At 31.9% G+C, this 18,442-nt stretch overlaps 1 protein-coding gene across 4 annotated transcripts in view; it reads right to left on the bottom strand.

Annotated features, from left to right (window-relative positions):
• The window catches only part of LOC134693343 (phosphatidylinositol 4,5-bisphosphate 3-kinase catalytic subunit alpha isoform-like), a 37,004-nt gene extending 19,439 nt beyond the window's left edge, over positions 1-17,565 (bottom strand). The window contains exons 1-5 of one of the 4 annotated variants that reach the window (XM_063554098.1): positions 17,431-17,565; positions 3,693-4,074; positions 3,024-3,236; positions 1,660-1,910; positions 388-505 (exon numbers count right to left, since the gene is read on the bottom strand). In XM_063554098.1, coding sequence (XP_063410168.1) covers positions 388-505; positions 1,660-1,910; positions 3,024-3,236; positions 3,693-4,038 — 928 coding nt within the window. In that variant the 5' untranslated portion in view covers positions 4,039-4,074; positions 17,431-17,565. Of the gene's footprint in view, positions 1-387; positions 506-1,659; positions 1,911-3,023; positions 3,237-3,692; positions 4,075-4,772; positions 5,141-11,662; positions 11,817-17,430 lie in introns of those variants that run through there. The other 3 variants (XM_063554099.1, XM_063554102.1, XM_063554103.1) reach the window with 3 other exon arrangements.
• Positions 17,566-18,442: the final 877 nt, after the last annotated feature.

Genomic DNA, 18,442 nt, shown 5'->3' with positions numbered 1-18,442 from the left:
ATTTGGTCTCTTGTGGAGAGTTGTTATATTGGAAATCATACCACATCTTCTTATTTTTGTAATAAAAGAGTTATTGCATGAATATTGTAGAATATTATCCCTACTTCAATGATTTTGTTAACTAAAAATATCTTGATTTTACAAGAAAAAAAAAATACTGAATTAAAAACAGGAAAAACAAATCAATATTCAATGAAATTAATCCAAAGAATTTATGATCTATTGACAAAGGGACCAAAAAATCTATTTACAGGTCCACATATCAAGCTGAGAGACTTCCGTCTTGGTCCATTTTATGAGTTTAAAAAATGACCCTTAATAAAAGTTTATGAATCACAACCTTATTGGCTGTTTATAGCAAACTTCTTATGTTAAATTTGTACATACCTTTCTGTGTATATGATGGTGTTATAAATATATTAGGTGATATCGCTGCATATAAACTTTCCTTTGTTAATAACATAAACTGTGGAATATTATCTCTTGCTATACATTCTCTCACATACTGAAATATATCAAATAAATGTATTAATTACAGTATTGAATTGACAAACACAATTATACATTTCTGGCTTCCCCCTGTCCAAATTTCCCATGCAAAAACTTACACATTTTAAAGAATTTTTGTTATTATGCATCTTTTAAGTCACAAAATTTGCCTAAATAGTCTATAATATAAAGTGCATTTAAAATTCTGTACCATATTTGGTATTTTTCATCTGTAATAAGTGCATGGAGTGACATTATTTCAACTTGTCAATTATAAATTGCTCTGCCAAGCCCAGAGGCTGAACCCTGGACAGTAGAGGCAAAATATTCAATCTTGATACAGGTCTAAATTTGGATTGTAATTGAATATTTAACACATTACAGATTTCTAACACAGAATAAATGTTTTCAAAGAACTTGAAATTATTTATATGATTTGATTTTATATTTGATTAAAAATTTCTTACTTTACACTGTGCTGTTGCGCAATATTATACTTAGTAAATCTGTTTTCAGACTATATACAAAGAATTAGCAATTATATGGTAGATAATGTCTTTAATCTGGAGGGGAAAAAATGAGGTACAATTTTAGAGCAATCAAAATACTTATACACAAGTAACAGTCCTGAAACTTGAATAAATGCTCTTTTTGGAACCCTTTTTGCCTGTAATTCTAAAACGGTTGGGACAATCAACCCCGAAAAACAATCCCAACATTCTTTTTGTAGTATTTAACCTGTAGGTTTAATTTCATAGAGATCTGTACACTTAAAACTAAAGTTATTGACTGGAATCCAAAAGCATGAGGCGACCACGCAAATGACACCTAACACAACAACAACATGATAGCAATATACCACCCCAAAATGTTTTTTCTGTAGTATAAAAACCAGTGTAACTGTGAGCTTCTGCTCACTGATGATACCCCCACGCAAGTGAATAATATTAATAGTGTAAAAATATGTAAGTGTTCGGTAAACAGGAAGATGCCTGAAACCAAATTTCAGAAATCCTTGCATTGTAGTTCCTCAGAAAAATGTGATGAAAAATATTCATGGGACAGACGGACTGACGGATGGATGGACAGATAGAGGTAAAACAGTATATCCCCCTTTTTTGAAGCGGGGGTATAAATATGTTGTATTCCATTATTATACATGACACTAACCTTATACTGACTTAACGGATGCTCCTCTAATAAGAATTGATCACAACCACACACTTTAAGTGCATAAGTGTCACTATATTCTTCTATACAACGTTCAGCGTGTTCCTTTGAAATTCCCATCATTCTGCTCCTCCGTCGTATAGTTCCAGCAATTACGTCAATTGGATAAGCATCATGTGAAACTTTTACACTAAATTTACTACGACTATTGTCTTCTGATACAACCCAAACACACGCCACTACATCATTTTCTGAAATTTATGTATATACAAGTAACTTGCTTTGTGTCATGGTATGATAATTTGATAATAAAACAAGAATGTGTCCACAGTACACGGATGCCCCACTCGCACTATCATTTTCTATGTTTAGTGGACCGTGAAATTGGAATAAATTCTCTAATTTGGCATTAAAATGAGAATGATCTTATCAAAGGGAACATGTATACTAAGTTTCAAGTTGATTGGACTTCAACTTCATCAAAAACTACCTTGACCAAAAACTTTAACGGATGGACGGACAGACAAACGGACACCCAGACCAGAAAACATAATGCCCCTCTTCTATCGTAGGTGGGGCATAAAAATCTTACTGAAACCAACACCAGGACCACATTAATATCTGAATAAGGTTAAAATAAAAGTAATGTTCTCCAGCTGAGCCTAGCAATATATACATGTATTTAAGGTTATTAATACACTGCCAAACAGTGCCCTTACAATTTGGGTTATTGTGCAAAAGTGCCCTTTCAGACAACTAGCACCCTTCTGCCCTGAGATTCAAGCTAGAACACTGATTAGTTTAATGAGGATATGCATACAGGAGCCTGTTATTCAGTGGATGCCGTTTGTTATAAATCTGCATTTCTAATTTGTTTTATTGTTTTGTATATAAATCAGGTCTGACGGTAGACTTTTGTTTCTAAATTTTAAATTTGTCTTTTCTTGTGCAGTATGTGTTTTGCTCAATGTTGAAGGCTGTAGAACCTATGTACAAATAGAAAACAAAATAATTGAGTATTAATATTCTTAATGTATTCATTCTTATAATATTAAATCGAATGGCATCCAGATGCTGGTATCATTCAATTTGGTCTTATTATTGTTAGCAATGTTTTGATTTTTTTAGCATTTAAAATAGATATTAGATGATGTGGTATGAGTTCACCATGCATACAGCTTTGATTCGCTGACATTTGACTTCTTTCTCCTTTTACTCTTATACATCTTTTCATTCAATCTATACTTATGCTTCATTTCAAAACAACAATAACACCACAACCTTTTTTCTATATGTTTTCAAAATATTGACAAAAGAGAAAGAAGGGAAAAAATGCTTATAAATTGTATTATCTAAATACTTACTCATTTCTTTAATTTTTGTCTGTAAATGTGAGGGTAAAATAGGTGATGATTCTATATCTGGTGGGTAGGCATATAAGGCCTCGCTTGCCTTACCCCGTCGCTGACGGTCGTCTATTGCATTTTTACAAATGTCTAATATGTTCCTTCGGAATGTCATCACTTCTAAGTCTTTCATTTCATTAAATTCATTTATAGAAACACCTATCGTTACACCTGTTGGAAGAGAAATTTAAGGACTCCATATATATAATAAGATACATGTACAACAGCTCAAATAACTTATTAACACATATTCTGCAGAGCATATGAAAATTTAATGACAAAAGTGACTTGTGTATTGTATTTGTCAGAGTTCTCTTTCCTTGACAACACATAGTTTGTTTGAAGGAGCACTGATTGTGGCAAGGTGCTTTCAGCTCTGATCTTAATTGACTAGTATTGCAAATTTTCTGCCCAAATATTATGGTTCATTCTGCGGCCTCCAGCATTCTCACTGTAAGATTTTTTTACGAAAAAATGTTGCAGTTCTCTATGATAAACATTTTTTTACACTGCAATAGTTATATCATTGGTTTTTTTGTTTTTTTTCTTGTCTCTAGGTCACAATCAAACATATCCACTTCTTCAGGATGTTCATCATGGGCCGAAAAACAAAAAAATAATTCATACCTATTTCAAAATTCAGCATTTTCTCCTCCCTGTTTCCAACTGGTTCAACAATTTTCAGAATAGGTTGAAATAATCGTAAATCACAAAATCGTCTTGTTTCATCATAAAACTCCTCTTTCCGTGCATCCTGGGTAATGCTCACAAATATGTATGATGCAGGTTCCAATAGTCTTTCATAAAGCGGATAAAGCTTTGCCTTTACCCAAAGATCGGCTTTAATCCGTTCAAGTGTTTCGTCACGGCTCACAGCCACCTGAATAATGATCCCCGTGGGCAATAAACAGTCCACCTGAATAGTTGAGGGCATCAAATGATGACCCCATAATTCCCCTGAACTTGGTGGCATCTTTATTTCTTTATTTCTTTAAATCTAGTTGTAAAACTGAAAGACAAAACAGTTAAATATAACGGTCTTTTATTACTATTACAAAATTTTAATTGATGTTTCTATCTCCTGTTTAATACAAAAATCTCAAGGTAACAATTATAATTTACGTTTTTTTTCCTCCTCAAGTGAATTCTTAACAGAACAGTACTGCTTCCTGGTTGTATTTTAAGAATCCCCTTCACCTCCTCAAGGGTAACAGCTTGTGTAAATAGCGATTCTTAAAATAATTTAAAAACCAAGGACAATTATCTATAAATATATGTGTAAATAACAAAAATAAATAAACATTAATGAATGCACAGAAAATATCTTTAAGATTAAATGCAAAATTATGTTCTGATATATATATATATGTCAGTCAACAATGTTGTTGTTATACATTTGTAGCATGGTATCTTTGAATCAAAATATATTAGAAGTAAAAATAATGCTTAGAAAAATAGTTTCCAATACAAGGCATTTTGCAAGGATGAGAATCATAAAAACATAAAAGTATTTCAATGTTATAGACTTATTAAAAGTAATCATATAGCAATGTATACACTTGTCCTAAAATTAATACTTACATATTCAATAAAAAGATATTTTATTATGAAGTCTTAGCTTTTGAAAACGGCTGATTAATGAATGAAGAACTTGTATTGTTTACATTCAAAAGAACAACAACAGACTGAGTTTAAATTATGTGCTACCTGCATTTAAGATGGATATAGTTGTACCACATAATTTATGCAAAAACAATTATCTAAGTCTGAGAATTTAATCACTTAAACATGCCCAAGGGGCAAGGTAAACTGTACAGACTTTAAAAAATATTCCATAAACTCTGTCAAAACTTCAAAACTTCTTCTTCAAGTCGAACAGTTAAAACAACACACAAAAGTACAGATATTTGTTTGTCCACATTTTAAGAATGACAAACAATTTAAGCGGAGTTACACTTCATTTAATATTAACCCAGACAGCCTTGTGGTTAAAACTTATAAGGCCATTTGGTACAATCAGAATAAATAAACAACATGTTTTCAAATTCACAAATATAAATGTGGTCAAAGATAAATTGCAGATATGATGGAAAGGTAAACGTCCTATTGACTCACACGAACTTGTACCTTTTTAAGTCAAACATTTTTTCCACATATAGATATTTTCCAAATCATGTTTACTGTTTATATCAATCCCTTTTCCTGATAATGGGGTATTAAAAATTTCATAGAATTTCATTAACCTGAGATACAGACAGCTATGTCATCTATGTATATTGTTCGTTTTAAATAAAATTAAAAGTTATTTTTTTTTAAAATTAGGTAAAACATTCCTCACTTTCTTACAAAGTAGAAAGCACTCTTTGCATATTTTTTTCTGCAAGTTTTGATCTGTTTAGCAGCACTATCCTCAAAATTATAATATACTGGCACCCTTAACTTATCATTTTACAACAAACTTGAAATTTTCCAAGCTTTAATTTTAATTCATGGAATATCAATTTGAAAGAATTCCAACAATCTTTTAATAATTTCTGAGAACTAAAACTTATATGTTTACTGTACGTACATTTTAAAACTTATGGGAAAACAACTTAATATTTACTTATTTTGTTAAAAGGAGTAACACAATGGGTGGTTATATACTATTGAAGTAGGAAGTGTTGAACCTTTCAGAAATCCTCAATTCAACCCAAACAATTGGCACATTGTAGTAATATTCAAAACATCTGAAGAAATGGCTAATCCAGGGGGTGTTCTTTTACCCATGAAATCCATGAAAATTTGTATCCCACGAATAATAATGAATCCACAATATTTTTCTCTTTTAACCCTCAATAGTACAGGTCAAACCACAAGTTTTGTATCAGCACGAATCTGACAACAAAGCACTTTTCTAAAGACCATTTTGTTTGTCTTCATTAACCAGGTGTGAACTGGTTTGTCCTAGGTACACAAAAGCCACATTCTGACATTAAAATGACATATTGAAATCTACATCAATTCTTCAAATTTAATTTATTTGAATTTTTCTGATAGATCACACCATGTATAAACATAAAGCATTTTTATACTACGACCTTTCTTGTTATTTAACCTTGTAGGCCATGATAGTGTTTGATATGCATCTTTATGAAATATGAGAATGAACTAAATTAAATATCATTTTTACTCCTTTTAAATTGATTTGACCTAAACAAGATTACTGATATCACTTGGATGTAGATGTATCTACTTTCAATGCAAGGATACCATTTTAATGTGGAAGACACAGTATTTTCATTGAATACTAGAGCTTATTGTTTTAACAAATGATGCATACAAACCTAAAGGAAATTTATCTCTTTGTGTGCAAAATTGGTATGACTTAAGACAAGTAAAACACCAATTGTAGAAAAGGATTCTTGAGTGGAGTCATGTTCTGAAAAATGTGTAAATAAAAGAGAAATGTGTCTGAGAACACCGATGCTACTGTTCATGCTTTGCAATTGTCCAAGTTAATAAGGGGATTAACATAAGTGACAATAATTGACTGGCAATCAAAATTTGAACTCTGTCTGCTAGTCTTTTATTCTTTCAGCTTTGTGCATGAGTTTTTTATACTTGATAACTTTAGAACATTATGTGACTTATTCAGTGGCAGATTAAGAACCTTGGGGTCCCAATGACTTACCTAAGTAGGGGGCCTGCTCCAGTCATGCTTCAATGATTTCCTATATAATCAACCTTATTTTTTTCCACAAAAAGGGCACCCCCTGGATCCGCCTATGACTCGAGATCATTGCCAAAATTTAAACTCTGTCTACAAGTCTTTGTTCCTAGCATTGTGTATGTGTTTTAAAAAATTTGCATGACCAACAAGAATGTGTCCCTAGTACACGGATTCACCATCCACACTTTCATTTTCAATGTTTGTGCTAATGCAGCGTAAAGCAACCATCAATCAATGTCCAGTAGACCATAAAAATGGTATAACAAGAGTGCACACACTGAAATGTCTCGCCTTCTTTACTAATCATTGATATTATGTTGATAGACCTAAATATAAAGCTTTATTACAACTTTCACATAAACTCAACATTAACCAAGAAAATGAAACATTGATCAATTAACCAAGAAAACTAAACATTGATCAATGAACCATGAAAATGAGGTCAAGGTCAGATGAACCATGCCAGGCAGACATGTACAGTTAACATTTCTTCAATACAACAAATATAGTTGACTTATTGCTTATAAATTAAGAAAAACAGACCAAAAAACAAACACTTAGCACTTAGCACTGGACCGTGAAAATGAGGTCAAGGTTAAATAAAACCTGTTTAACAAACATAGATCATAGAATATTTCCATTCACCAAATATAGTTGTCCTAATGCATAAAGTGTTAGGACAATAGACCAAAACTCAAAAATTTAACTTTGACCACTGAACCATGAAAATGAGGTCAAGGTCAGATGACACCTGTCAGCTAGACATGTACACCTTACAATCATTCCATACACCAAATATAGTATACCTATTGCATGTAGTATTAGAGAAACAGACCAAAACACAAAAACTTAACTATAACCACTGAACCATGTAAATGAGGTCAAGGTCAGATGACACCTGCCAGTTGGACATGTACACCTAACAATCCTTCCATACACCAAATATACTTACTAGCCCTATTGCTTTTAGTATCTGAGATATGGACTTGACCACCAAAACTTAACCTTGTTCACTGATCCATGAAATGAGGCTGAGGTCAAGTGAAAACTGTCTGACAGACATGAGGACCTTGCAAGGTACGCACATACCAAATACAGTTATCCAATTACTTATACTAAGAGAGAATTGAACATTACAAAAAATCTGAACTTTTTTTCAAGTAGTCACTAAAACATGAAAATGAGGTCAAGGACATTGGACATGTGACTGACGTAAAGTTTGTAACATGAGGCATCTATATACAAAGTATGAAGCATCCAGGTCTTCCACCTTCTAGAATATAAAGCCGTCGCCGGATCACTATCCCTATGTTGAGCTTTCTGCAACAAAAGTTGCAGGCTCGACAAAAACTACAATTTGGCATTAAAATTATAAAGATCATATCATAGGGAACATGTGTACTAAGTTTCAATATAATTGGACATCGAAAATTATCACAACCAAAAACTTTAACCTGAAGCGGGACAGACAAATGAACGGACGAACGAATAGAAGGACAAACAAACAGATGAACGGACCCGCAGACCAGAAAACATTCTGCCTGTAAATGGGGAATATAAACCAAAAGTGTGAGTATCAATCTTATTGAATGTTCAGTTAAATTTTACTATTTAGATTTCATTTATTAATCCTGATTTAAATCAGAACACTCTTTTTGTTATCATATATATAATAGTAGTGCAATAGTTCTTTCAACTTGTACTTTTTAGACAGGTTAACATTAATAAAACCATATGATTTTCTTTTCCGTCATATTGTTTACATCAAATTACATGTACTTGTAGATTAACAGTATACGGAAACAACACCAAGTCCATATATAGTAACGAAGAATACTAAACATAGATGCTGTGGTTTCACCTTTACAACTTAAAGTGTTAATTTGTCAAAAAAGACCTTCATTTAGACATTATGTGTAATTCTTATTCTATTACCATAACATTTTATTATTTTGAGTAAATATAGCCTCAGGACAATGTGAATAATCTAATATTTTAATCCTAATTTATTTATGTTTGCATCATATAGTCATATTTGACTTTTTCTAATTAATGAGTATATCTTAAATAAACTTGGCATTTCTATATTTAGTGACCAGCTGCAGTATGTTTAATATATTGGTCATGTGAAAAAACAAACAGAACAACAGTTAATGATTGGCCAAACGAAGTACCAACTATAGGCAGTTTAAAACATTTGGCATTTTCAGGAATATTTGACTGGTCTGAAAATAGTTATACTGGGCTGCATGTACCATCAGGCATGTGGTCACTCATAAAAACTTTATTAGGGCCTCTATATCTTTGCCAAAGACCCAACCTGACCAGCTACTGCCCTTCAGACAATACTGTTTGTAGGAAAGTCAGCACCTCATTTGTGGTTGAAACTGATTTAGTAATAGGTCTGATTTTTTTTTTAATATTTACAATTTCACAATGAAATTAATGAGAAGTCACAAGTTGCAATATTAAACCTTCAAGTGAAGATATATGAATTGTTTTCTTTTTTATCAATGTAAGTAAATAATTACATTTGACATTTACTCAACTTTAGGGTTACCATCATCAGTCCCCATTACCCCTACTACTAAAAAAATATATAAAATAAATAGATGTGTGGTGGAAAAAAATAATTGGAATTTGGTGATTAGAAAAGTCAATAATTTTACTAATTTTTTTTTTGGTTAATGTTGTACATGTACTTGTTTATTATGAATAAGCATATATATCATATATCTGATAAATTCTGAAGATTGATTGAGAAAAAATATAAAATTGGCTAAGAAATTGATAATAACAAAATTCAATGACATTGAAGAACTATAGTCATGTAGGTAAGTAAATATATAGACCTATAAAAAGAGTGCATGTAGATCAATCAAGAGTATATAAAGTGCATTTCAAGGGGATATCAAGTTCAAAGTTCTATGATAGTCCGACCCTAGGGGCTGTTTACTTACGATAAGTAAAGAGCCCCTAGGCCTTGTGTGGTTCACCCTTATAGCCAGTGCTGTGGTTATGTTTTATCTAGTACACTTTTATGTCTATGCACCATGTAAACAAAAAGTCAACACTGAAAAAATATTAAACAATTAAACAATCTTGAGAACTTATCAGATATATATACTTATATATTCTATTTCATAACTGGAATAAAATAACTTTAAATGACCTTACAAAAAAATATTATCGTAAAACTTCACATGGGGTACAATCATTTTTAAAGTATTGATTTAAAAACAGTAAACATAAATTTGAAAAGCAATTTTTACCTGATGAAGGCTGACCGTTTTAAAAGACACAAGGAAATACACTAGGTTTTCCTGTAACTTTTAAATTGAATTAATTTCATTTAAATTAAATATAACAGTCAAAAGTCCACCTGAGAATACCTCTAAACTGTCCTTGGGTAAAATTTCACTTCCTGAAATACAGTAGCTTAATACAATACAAGTAACAATATTGGTCTAACTTGGTAAAAATGTTTAATCATATTAAAAGAAAGTTTTTGAAGACAGTCTTTAAAATTAGACTTAGAATTAGAATGGGAATGACTTGGCTACCATAGTGACATTATTTAAACAAGTAAACTGCGAGCTACTGCTCACTGATGATACCCCCGCCGCAAGTGGATAATATTAATAGTGTAAAAATATGCAAGTGTTCGGTAAACAGGAAGTTGTCGAGTGATGAATCTGAAAACGCATCACACGGTATAGCTGACTTATGTAAATCCTGAAACCAAATTTCAGAAATCCTTGTATTGTATAGTTCCTGAGAAAAATTTGACGAAAATTTTCAACTTGGCTATCATGTGTAAAATCATACAAGTGTTCGGTAAACAGGAAGTTGTCAAGTGATCAATCTGAAAACGCATCACACAGTATAGCTGACTTAGATAAACCCTGAAATCAAATTTCAGAAATCCTTGTATTGTAGTTCCTGAGAAAAATGTGACGAAAATTTTCAAGTTGGCTATCATGTGTAAAATCATACAAGTGTTCGGTAAACAGGAAGTTGTCAAGTGATCAATCTGAAAACGCATCACACGGAATAGCTGACTTAGATAAACCCTGAAACCAAATTTCAGAAATCCTTGTATTGTAGTTCCTGAGAAAAATGTGACGAAAGTTTCATGGGACGGACTGACTGACGGACTGAAGGACAGACAGAGGTAAAACAGTATACCCCCCTTTTTTAAAGCGGGGGTATAATAAACAATATACCGTACACATAAAAAAGCATGTTTTAATTAATTGTTTCTTTAGAAGTTATATAGATATGATTTCACATAGAACAAAAAGAAAACCTAATTTATCTTTCACTTTGAGTACATTCATGACAGTGGGTAACAGATTATTATGCATGATGGTTCCATAAATAAGAACAAGAAGAACATTGACTTAGATTAAATCAAAACAGTATATGGCTGAACAGTTCTTCAAAAATTATCTTTTTCTAAGCAGGTAACATATTTATTTAGTCACATAACATGTAACACGTTCATGATTTGATATGCATCTAATATTTGCCACTGGATTTTAAAAATCAATGTATCCATCCATCTGCAGGCTTTTAAACCAAACAAACAAAAGGATCATCTCTACGAGACTCTGCGACTGTACAATGTCACATATATAATTTTATAAACATTAACAATACACATTGTATTGTTTTATACCAATGGGATTCATTCGAACCACCAGAGCCCACATAGCTAATTGGTCATTGTTGAATATTACATGATTTTTCAAAGACCTACTACTAAATTGGAATTTGTTTTTACAAGCTAGTTTACGTTTTGTACTTTCAAAGCCTGTCCTAAAAATACGACAAAGGTAACATTATATTTATCACAAGGTTTAAAACATTAAAATAAAATTACCTTGTTCCAGTAAATTAGTTTCCGAACACACAATATCAAATTAAAAGGCTGGAATAACTTCCATATTAAGATTAACCAACCTTAAAATGATTTTTTATGGTTAATATTTTCTAGACAACATATTGCAGGATGATACATATTGTTATATATAATATAAGGAGTGTAATAACACATCCTGTGCATTTATGTAAATTTTTGTTCCTAGTTTGTAAACATGTTTATTAAGAATGTGTTTACTGTAACTATCCGTATTCCTGTATTAAAAGTGATCTAGCATCTTTTGATGACTTTCATATTGATTTCTGCGATTATAGTGTTTTTGTTTATCATCAAAATCAGTCATAGGAGAAAAGCCTACACAAACAAATCATTATTTTACCGTGTGTCTCATTCCGCACCCAATTACATACCATGATCAGGTCCATTTAATACCAAATATATTTAAATTAAATTTTTAAATAGATTTAATATTTCTCAAGAGGTTTCTAACTAAATTGGTTTTTTGAACGACCTTGATAGGGACCCTCAAGCTCTGTCAAGGTTATCACCAGATGAGAAAAACATTATAAATATTTGAAGAAAACAGTTACAAGTATATTCTCGTTAAGTGTAACAACAAAGTTCAAAATATATACAACCATATTTCTATTACAATTCTGTAGATCCATTATTATTTATAGGATACCAATTTTCTTTGGTATATTTGTAAGGCCCAAATTTTAATCTTCAACGTAGCTCTCATCATAAATAGGTTTATATACAGCCATATGAAAAACATAAATAGGTTTATATACAGCCATATGTAAAACCTAGATTCCAATATTCAAGAATATATATGACACTTCTCTCAATCCTCGAAAAATTGGTATCCACGAAAAAATAAACGAATGCAAAGTTCTTGTTGATAAACCTGATGCATATGAAAGATAGCCTCATTTTAAAGTCACACTTCGTCACTTAGTTCCAAATCTTGAACCTAATACAAATGTAGTTGTATCTTAAGGTACATAAAGTATCTAGGTGACTTAAATGTATCTGGATACCAGTAGTGAGTATAAGGAACTAAATTGCTTGCACTACTAACGTAATCAGTAATAAACAAGAATGTGTCCATAGTACAGGGTTGCTCCACTCTCAACCCTGTCCTCTTTAATCTTAGCCAGTAGATTATTCAAATGGTATAAATACTAAAGGTCCAAATCCCAACCCTCAACCCCAACCCTTTATTGTTGCCTTGTTGGTGGGCCTCCCTTAATGAACTACATATACATTTTGTATGGTGAATGAAAAGACTTTTCTTAACATTGCCTTGTTGGTGCCTACTCCCTTTCAAAATCCTGAATCCTGTAGCATACACTTACATGTACACACCATCACTACCAACATAGCAATTGATTAAGTCATAAGAACAGAAATTTAAAACAAAAGCAACTTCAAAGCATTATATTCCTTTAAATTTTTTTAGAACTTTGAAGACAAACAGATATGGTTTGATGTTGATTTCTGATAGAATTCTTCTTAAAACACCATATTTTGCAATTTGTCTGCCATTGCTGGGACATCACGAGCGTGTCCCATAAAATTTGACATCAAAATTTGAAGTTTCTGATGTATTAACAAAAGAAAAGTGATTATTATATGAAGTCAATAGTTCAAGTGTAGCAAATTCTCGCTTTAAATGTCACAGATTTCCAAATATATGTGTACATGGTGTATGTAGGTCGGTATTGAAGTATAAGAGTTGATTTGATTTGATTTGATTTATTGTGTTTTAACCCCACTGGCCAGTGATTGGTGGATCGAATCAGTAAGCAAATGCAAGCACAAAAGGTTTTATAAATTACAAGACTGCAATGCCAAGCAAAATGAGAAAATAAACTATATATGTCACAATGTGTCATTGTGGTACCTTATTAAAATTATGGTAGACACTCCAATTTAATTTGTGACAACACATTTATAACACTCCTATCTTATGTAAATAACAGCTTTCTATTGACAGACTGTGGCAGAACATGTTACAAGAAAATACATTCAAATCAATTAAATGTACATAACTATTAACATATGATTTTATTAATGCTTTAAAAACTATGATTTTCATTGATATATTGTGTTTGGAACTAATCTATGACAAATTTACAATAATTGAGATTAAAACTGTTATTCCAGGTCTATGATCATGATGATGACAACTTTGCCTCGGTCAGTTTCCATTAATCTTACATGTTAACAAATCGTTTCCTGATTTGTTGACACTGAAATTGGATATAAGTAAATTTCTTATCCAACCTAAACTATATATCTATTGGAACAAAGACTCTTCTGAAATGATAAATGATGAAACTTCAAGATGACCCAGAGATTTAGTAAAGTAATGGTTTGATAAGTCTGACCATTTTCAACAGCTCTGAAATTGCTGATAATAACAACAGGACAATATGTCCAAGAGTTTGAATTACTCCTTTAGATGTCAGTACACCTCTTTCACTATTTTGTCATACATAATGAATGTACTTTAAAGAATACTTCCTAACAATATTTGTTTGGTAAAATCGGAGGTAACTCTACCCTATTTATCAGATTTTTTCAAAAAAAAATTAATTCAAGTCATCAACTCTGAAGGTTTCCCCTCCCTTATGCTTCCAACCCCTTAAAACATGAAGGTGTCAGAACACTCTTCAAGTCTTTAGCTGATTCATAGTCTTATTTTTATATATAAGAAACCAATAAATGACTCTTTTTTTAGCCTACTGCGACCTAGCCTTCCTACAATTTTTTTTTATTATCATATAATGCAAATTGTTAACTAGTACATGGTTAGAATTCAAAATTGCCCCAGGCCCTTCATACATTTTGTACCTTCTTTCAAAGAAAGTTAACAAGACATGGGAGATAACTCAAATTCATTAATTGCACAAATATCTTATATTGTTTGTTATAAACACTATTTCAAAATCAATTTCATTAATGGGACTAATCTGCAAATATCTCAAGGCTGTTTTATTTGAACAAAATCATATATCTTGTTCCGTGAAAGTGAGATAAGAACCAAATAAAATTGAGAATGGAAATGGGCAATGTGTCAAAGAGACAACAACCCGTATAAAAAAAAAACAACAGCAGAAGGTCACCAACAGGTCTTCAATGTAGCTAGAAATTCCCGCACCCGGAGGCGTCCTTCAGCTGGCCCCTAAACAAATATATACTTGTTCAGTGATAATGAATGTCATACTAATTTCCAAATTGTACACAAGAAACTAAAATTAAAATAATACAAGAGTAAAATCAAAATAATTCAAGAGTAAAATAATAATAATAAAATAGTACAAAGTCTGTACTGTTTTCACTGTAAGATATTTGTTTATTTCAATGGCTGGTCTTCAAGCAATAAAATGCAATTCTAACATTGTGTTATACATGTATTACAATGCTACATGTATATACAACTTTTTTTGGTGTTTTGTCTGTTGCTTGGTCCGTTTCTGTGTGTGTTGCGTTTCGGTGTGTCGTTGTTCTCCTCTTATATTTAATGCGTTTCCCTCGGTTTTAGTTTGTTACCCCGATTTTGTTTTTTGTCCATGGATTTATGAGTTTTGAACAGCGGTATACTACTGTTGCCTTTATTTACCTTCTAGTAGACTATTTTTTAAACTTAGGGATTATTATTTGTGAAAAGGAATTAATTTTGTAATATTCACTATAACATGCAATTATTTATACTGCTTTCACCCTGAGAATATAGTTAATACTTAACCCATCTAATATTACCTTCAGCAATCAAAAGAATCTTCTATTATTAATATTTGCATTGATTTTATTATAATTTAATTACAAACAACAAAATGTATGGCAGAAAATGACCCAAATGCATACCAGAGCTTAGAGGATGGTAATAAACAGGGGCGTAGCTGCCGTTAGGCACTATAGGCACGTGCCTACACATAATTTTTCACAAATATTTTTTTTTATCAGTAAAAAAATGATGAACGCCAGTGAAGTTGTCAAAACTCTTTGCTTATCGAATGTCATGTGCACAATAGTTTCTCTTTTTTAGTGAATGGAATATTGGATAGAAATGAATGTTATTATGATTTTACCTTATATAGAATCTATAATCTAGAACTTTATTGGTTCAGATCATTTCACTTTTATCAACAAAAACTTGAATGAACATCACTGTGACTTAGATTCCTCATTTTCCAATGCATGGCATTTTCAAATTTCCAGACATTCGTCCTGGACGTTTTTAACAGGTGCCTTTTACAGGACCTAGCTCCCCGTCTTATTTATTGTAAATTTGTGTTTTTTTGTTAGTCCAAATTCCTAGGATAAAACATGAGAAATACGAATTTCTTGAATTTTATTACGATAGTATGAACAGGACAGAACTGTGTGTATGTGTTTATGTGGCTAGGGTGAAGGTTTAAGAATAAATAAAGATTGATGATTTTTGTCTAGCCAAAAGGATAGTTTTATTATATAGTAATATCAGTTTTTACGTGCGTGACAATTTTTTTAAAAATTTATTTATTTATATAAGATGAAATGCACATTTATACTTCAATGAAGGATCGTCACAAATTTTACTATTAATTAAGTTCTACGTATCAATCAGAATGGAATAGATATGAACACACCAAACAGGGTGTACTGCTTAATGAAAGAGAGACGCTGATCTACGCTGGGCAGTGCATGATGTAATTTTTTGCTTCTTATTTCCGATTGTATTGCGCTATCTAATTCACTAATCAGATGTAATGGTAAATTATTCATAATTTTTCGAACTTTTCATCATGTATATTAAAATTATCATGTATAAATAACCAGTAAATTTAATATTTTTGTACATCAAATTATGCAGCTGAAATGCTGAAAATCGTTTTCCGTCGGGGGGCTTCGCCCCCCTGAACCCCCTACCAGGACTCTGCCCTGGACCTACTGGGGGCCTTGAGCGGCCCCCGACCCCCTGCCGATTGGTGCCTACAGTTGGCTGAATACCTAGCTACGCCCCTGATAAAGTTTTGATTATAAAACAGTTGTACATGTAGTTCTTTCAGAGTGCCAACAACCAAGTACTAGATCTAGATCTACAGACTGATAGTGCTGGTCAATTTTGTGTGGGCCTTTTTGACTTGTTAGGGCCATCTGTAAGATGTCAAAGGAGTTAAGTGATCTAATCTGCTATTAGCTAATATTAATATCATTCATCTTTGTCTCAAAAATAAGCAATTAAACTAGATGTGGCATTAGCAATTCTATAATATTGTAAAATTGTATATTTCAAAACTAAAGACAGTCGCCATACATGTACATTGATTAAAATGTACTTAACACACATTGAACAATTAAGAAATGGGGGGCAGGACCTTTTTCCGGACGTCGGTATGGGGTGAATTTGGGGATTGACACTTTTGGGATCCGGGATTTCTTTTTTTGAATTTTGGGATTTATATTTTTTTAATCGGGACCTCAGGATTTCCGGCTCAGGACCCCTCCGACCCCCTTATTTATCTAAAGTCTGAAGTTATGTTAGACATTGATGTTTTGGGGAATAATTCTATGTTTAAACACTTTGGTCAAATCCGTGTTAAGCAGCTGATTTGAAGCTTTTGTCCCACATGTAACAGGGCTTCAAGTTCATGCCCATTCATTCAGGGTGCAACACACCAACGAAAAAGTCTTGGTGACGGTCCATAAATTTAATCAGTACAATACTGTTTATGTGTTGTAACATGTTAGTTGTATTGAAAGTTAAAAGTGCTTACGTTGAAGAACCATCTGTTGGGAAACTTCATCTGTGACAACAAATTAGAAGCCCTTAAGGATTAATTATGGTCAGACTCGCACCTTCTTCTTGTTGTTGTTTTACTGCATTTTTGGGTCATAATTCAGCAGTAAATATTAGTCTACAAATAATATGAAATGTATTCGTAAATATTAGATTGAGTATATGGCTGTCACAGAACATATTTTTATGGTCTGAATATACGCACATTTTTAATTTATATTTATTACTTTGATAATAGATATTTTTTGACAAATATAACCAAATACCAAAATATTTTTTTCAAATAGTATAGTACACCCTTTTCCCTTATTTTATCTTCGAGGAAAAATAATTACATATACCAGGAACATATGTATAGTATTCATCAAAGGATTAAACATCTTTTTAAAGGAATTTATTGGTGTATATACACTCGGCCAATTCACTCACAAACAAATTAAAGTCCGAAGTCGCTCTCTCTCCGATCGATTTATGCTCATGCATTCCATCTCTATCTGTATCCAATAAATTTCTCCCAATATAAGCACACCTCCGTATATGGAGTAAAACTGAGACTACTATAATAGTCTCAGAGTAAAACAATTAATAATCATGAATAGTTCCACCACAGCAATAGGATAGAATATTATTCCACCAATATATTTACACTTTAGGCATGATGTACACAGTTCGCAGTTTCAATTAAGATACTATTCTATCCTTGTATGCTGAGTGTTATAGTAATCTCAGTTGTATGTAAAAGATAAAAATTGTCTGTCACGATATTATTAAAATAGGAATAGAAATACAAGAACAAGGATTTGTATAGTATACAACTTTAAATGGTGATGTCGGAATGTATTTCATGCTGAAGTAATACATTATTTCTTCGTTAATTCTTGTTGTCCAATATTTATGTACTGCTGTAGTAGTAATTTTCTTATATTTTCCTTTTGATAGTACCAAGGATTTGTATAGTAAGATCTTACCGTATACAAATCCTTGATAGT

The sequence above is a fragment of the Mytilus trossulus genome, chromosome 12, assembly GCF_036588685.1.
Source record: "Mytilus trossulus isolate FHL-02 chromosome 12, PNRI_Mtr1.1.1.hap1, whole genome shotgun sequence".
Taxonomy (NCBI): Eukaryota; Metazoa; Mollusca; class Bivalvia; order Mytilida; family Mytilidae; genus Mytilus; species Mytilus trossulus.
This window is presented reverse-complemented; position numbering and strand designations above follow the sequence as displayed.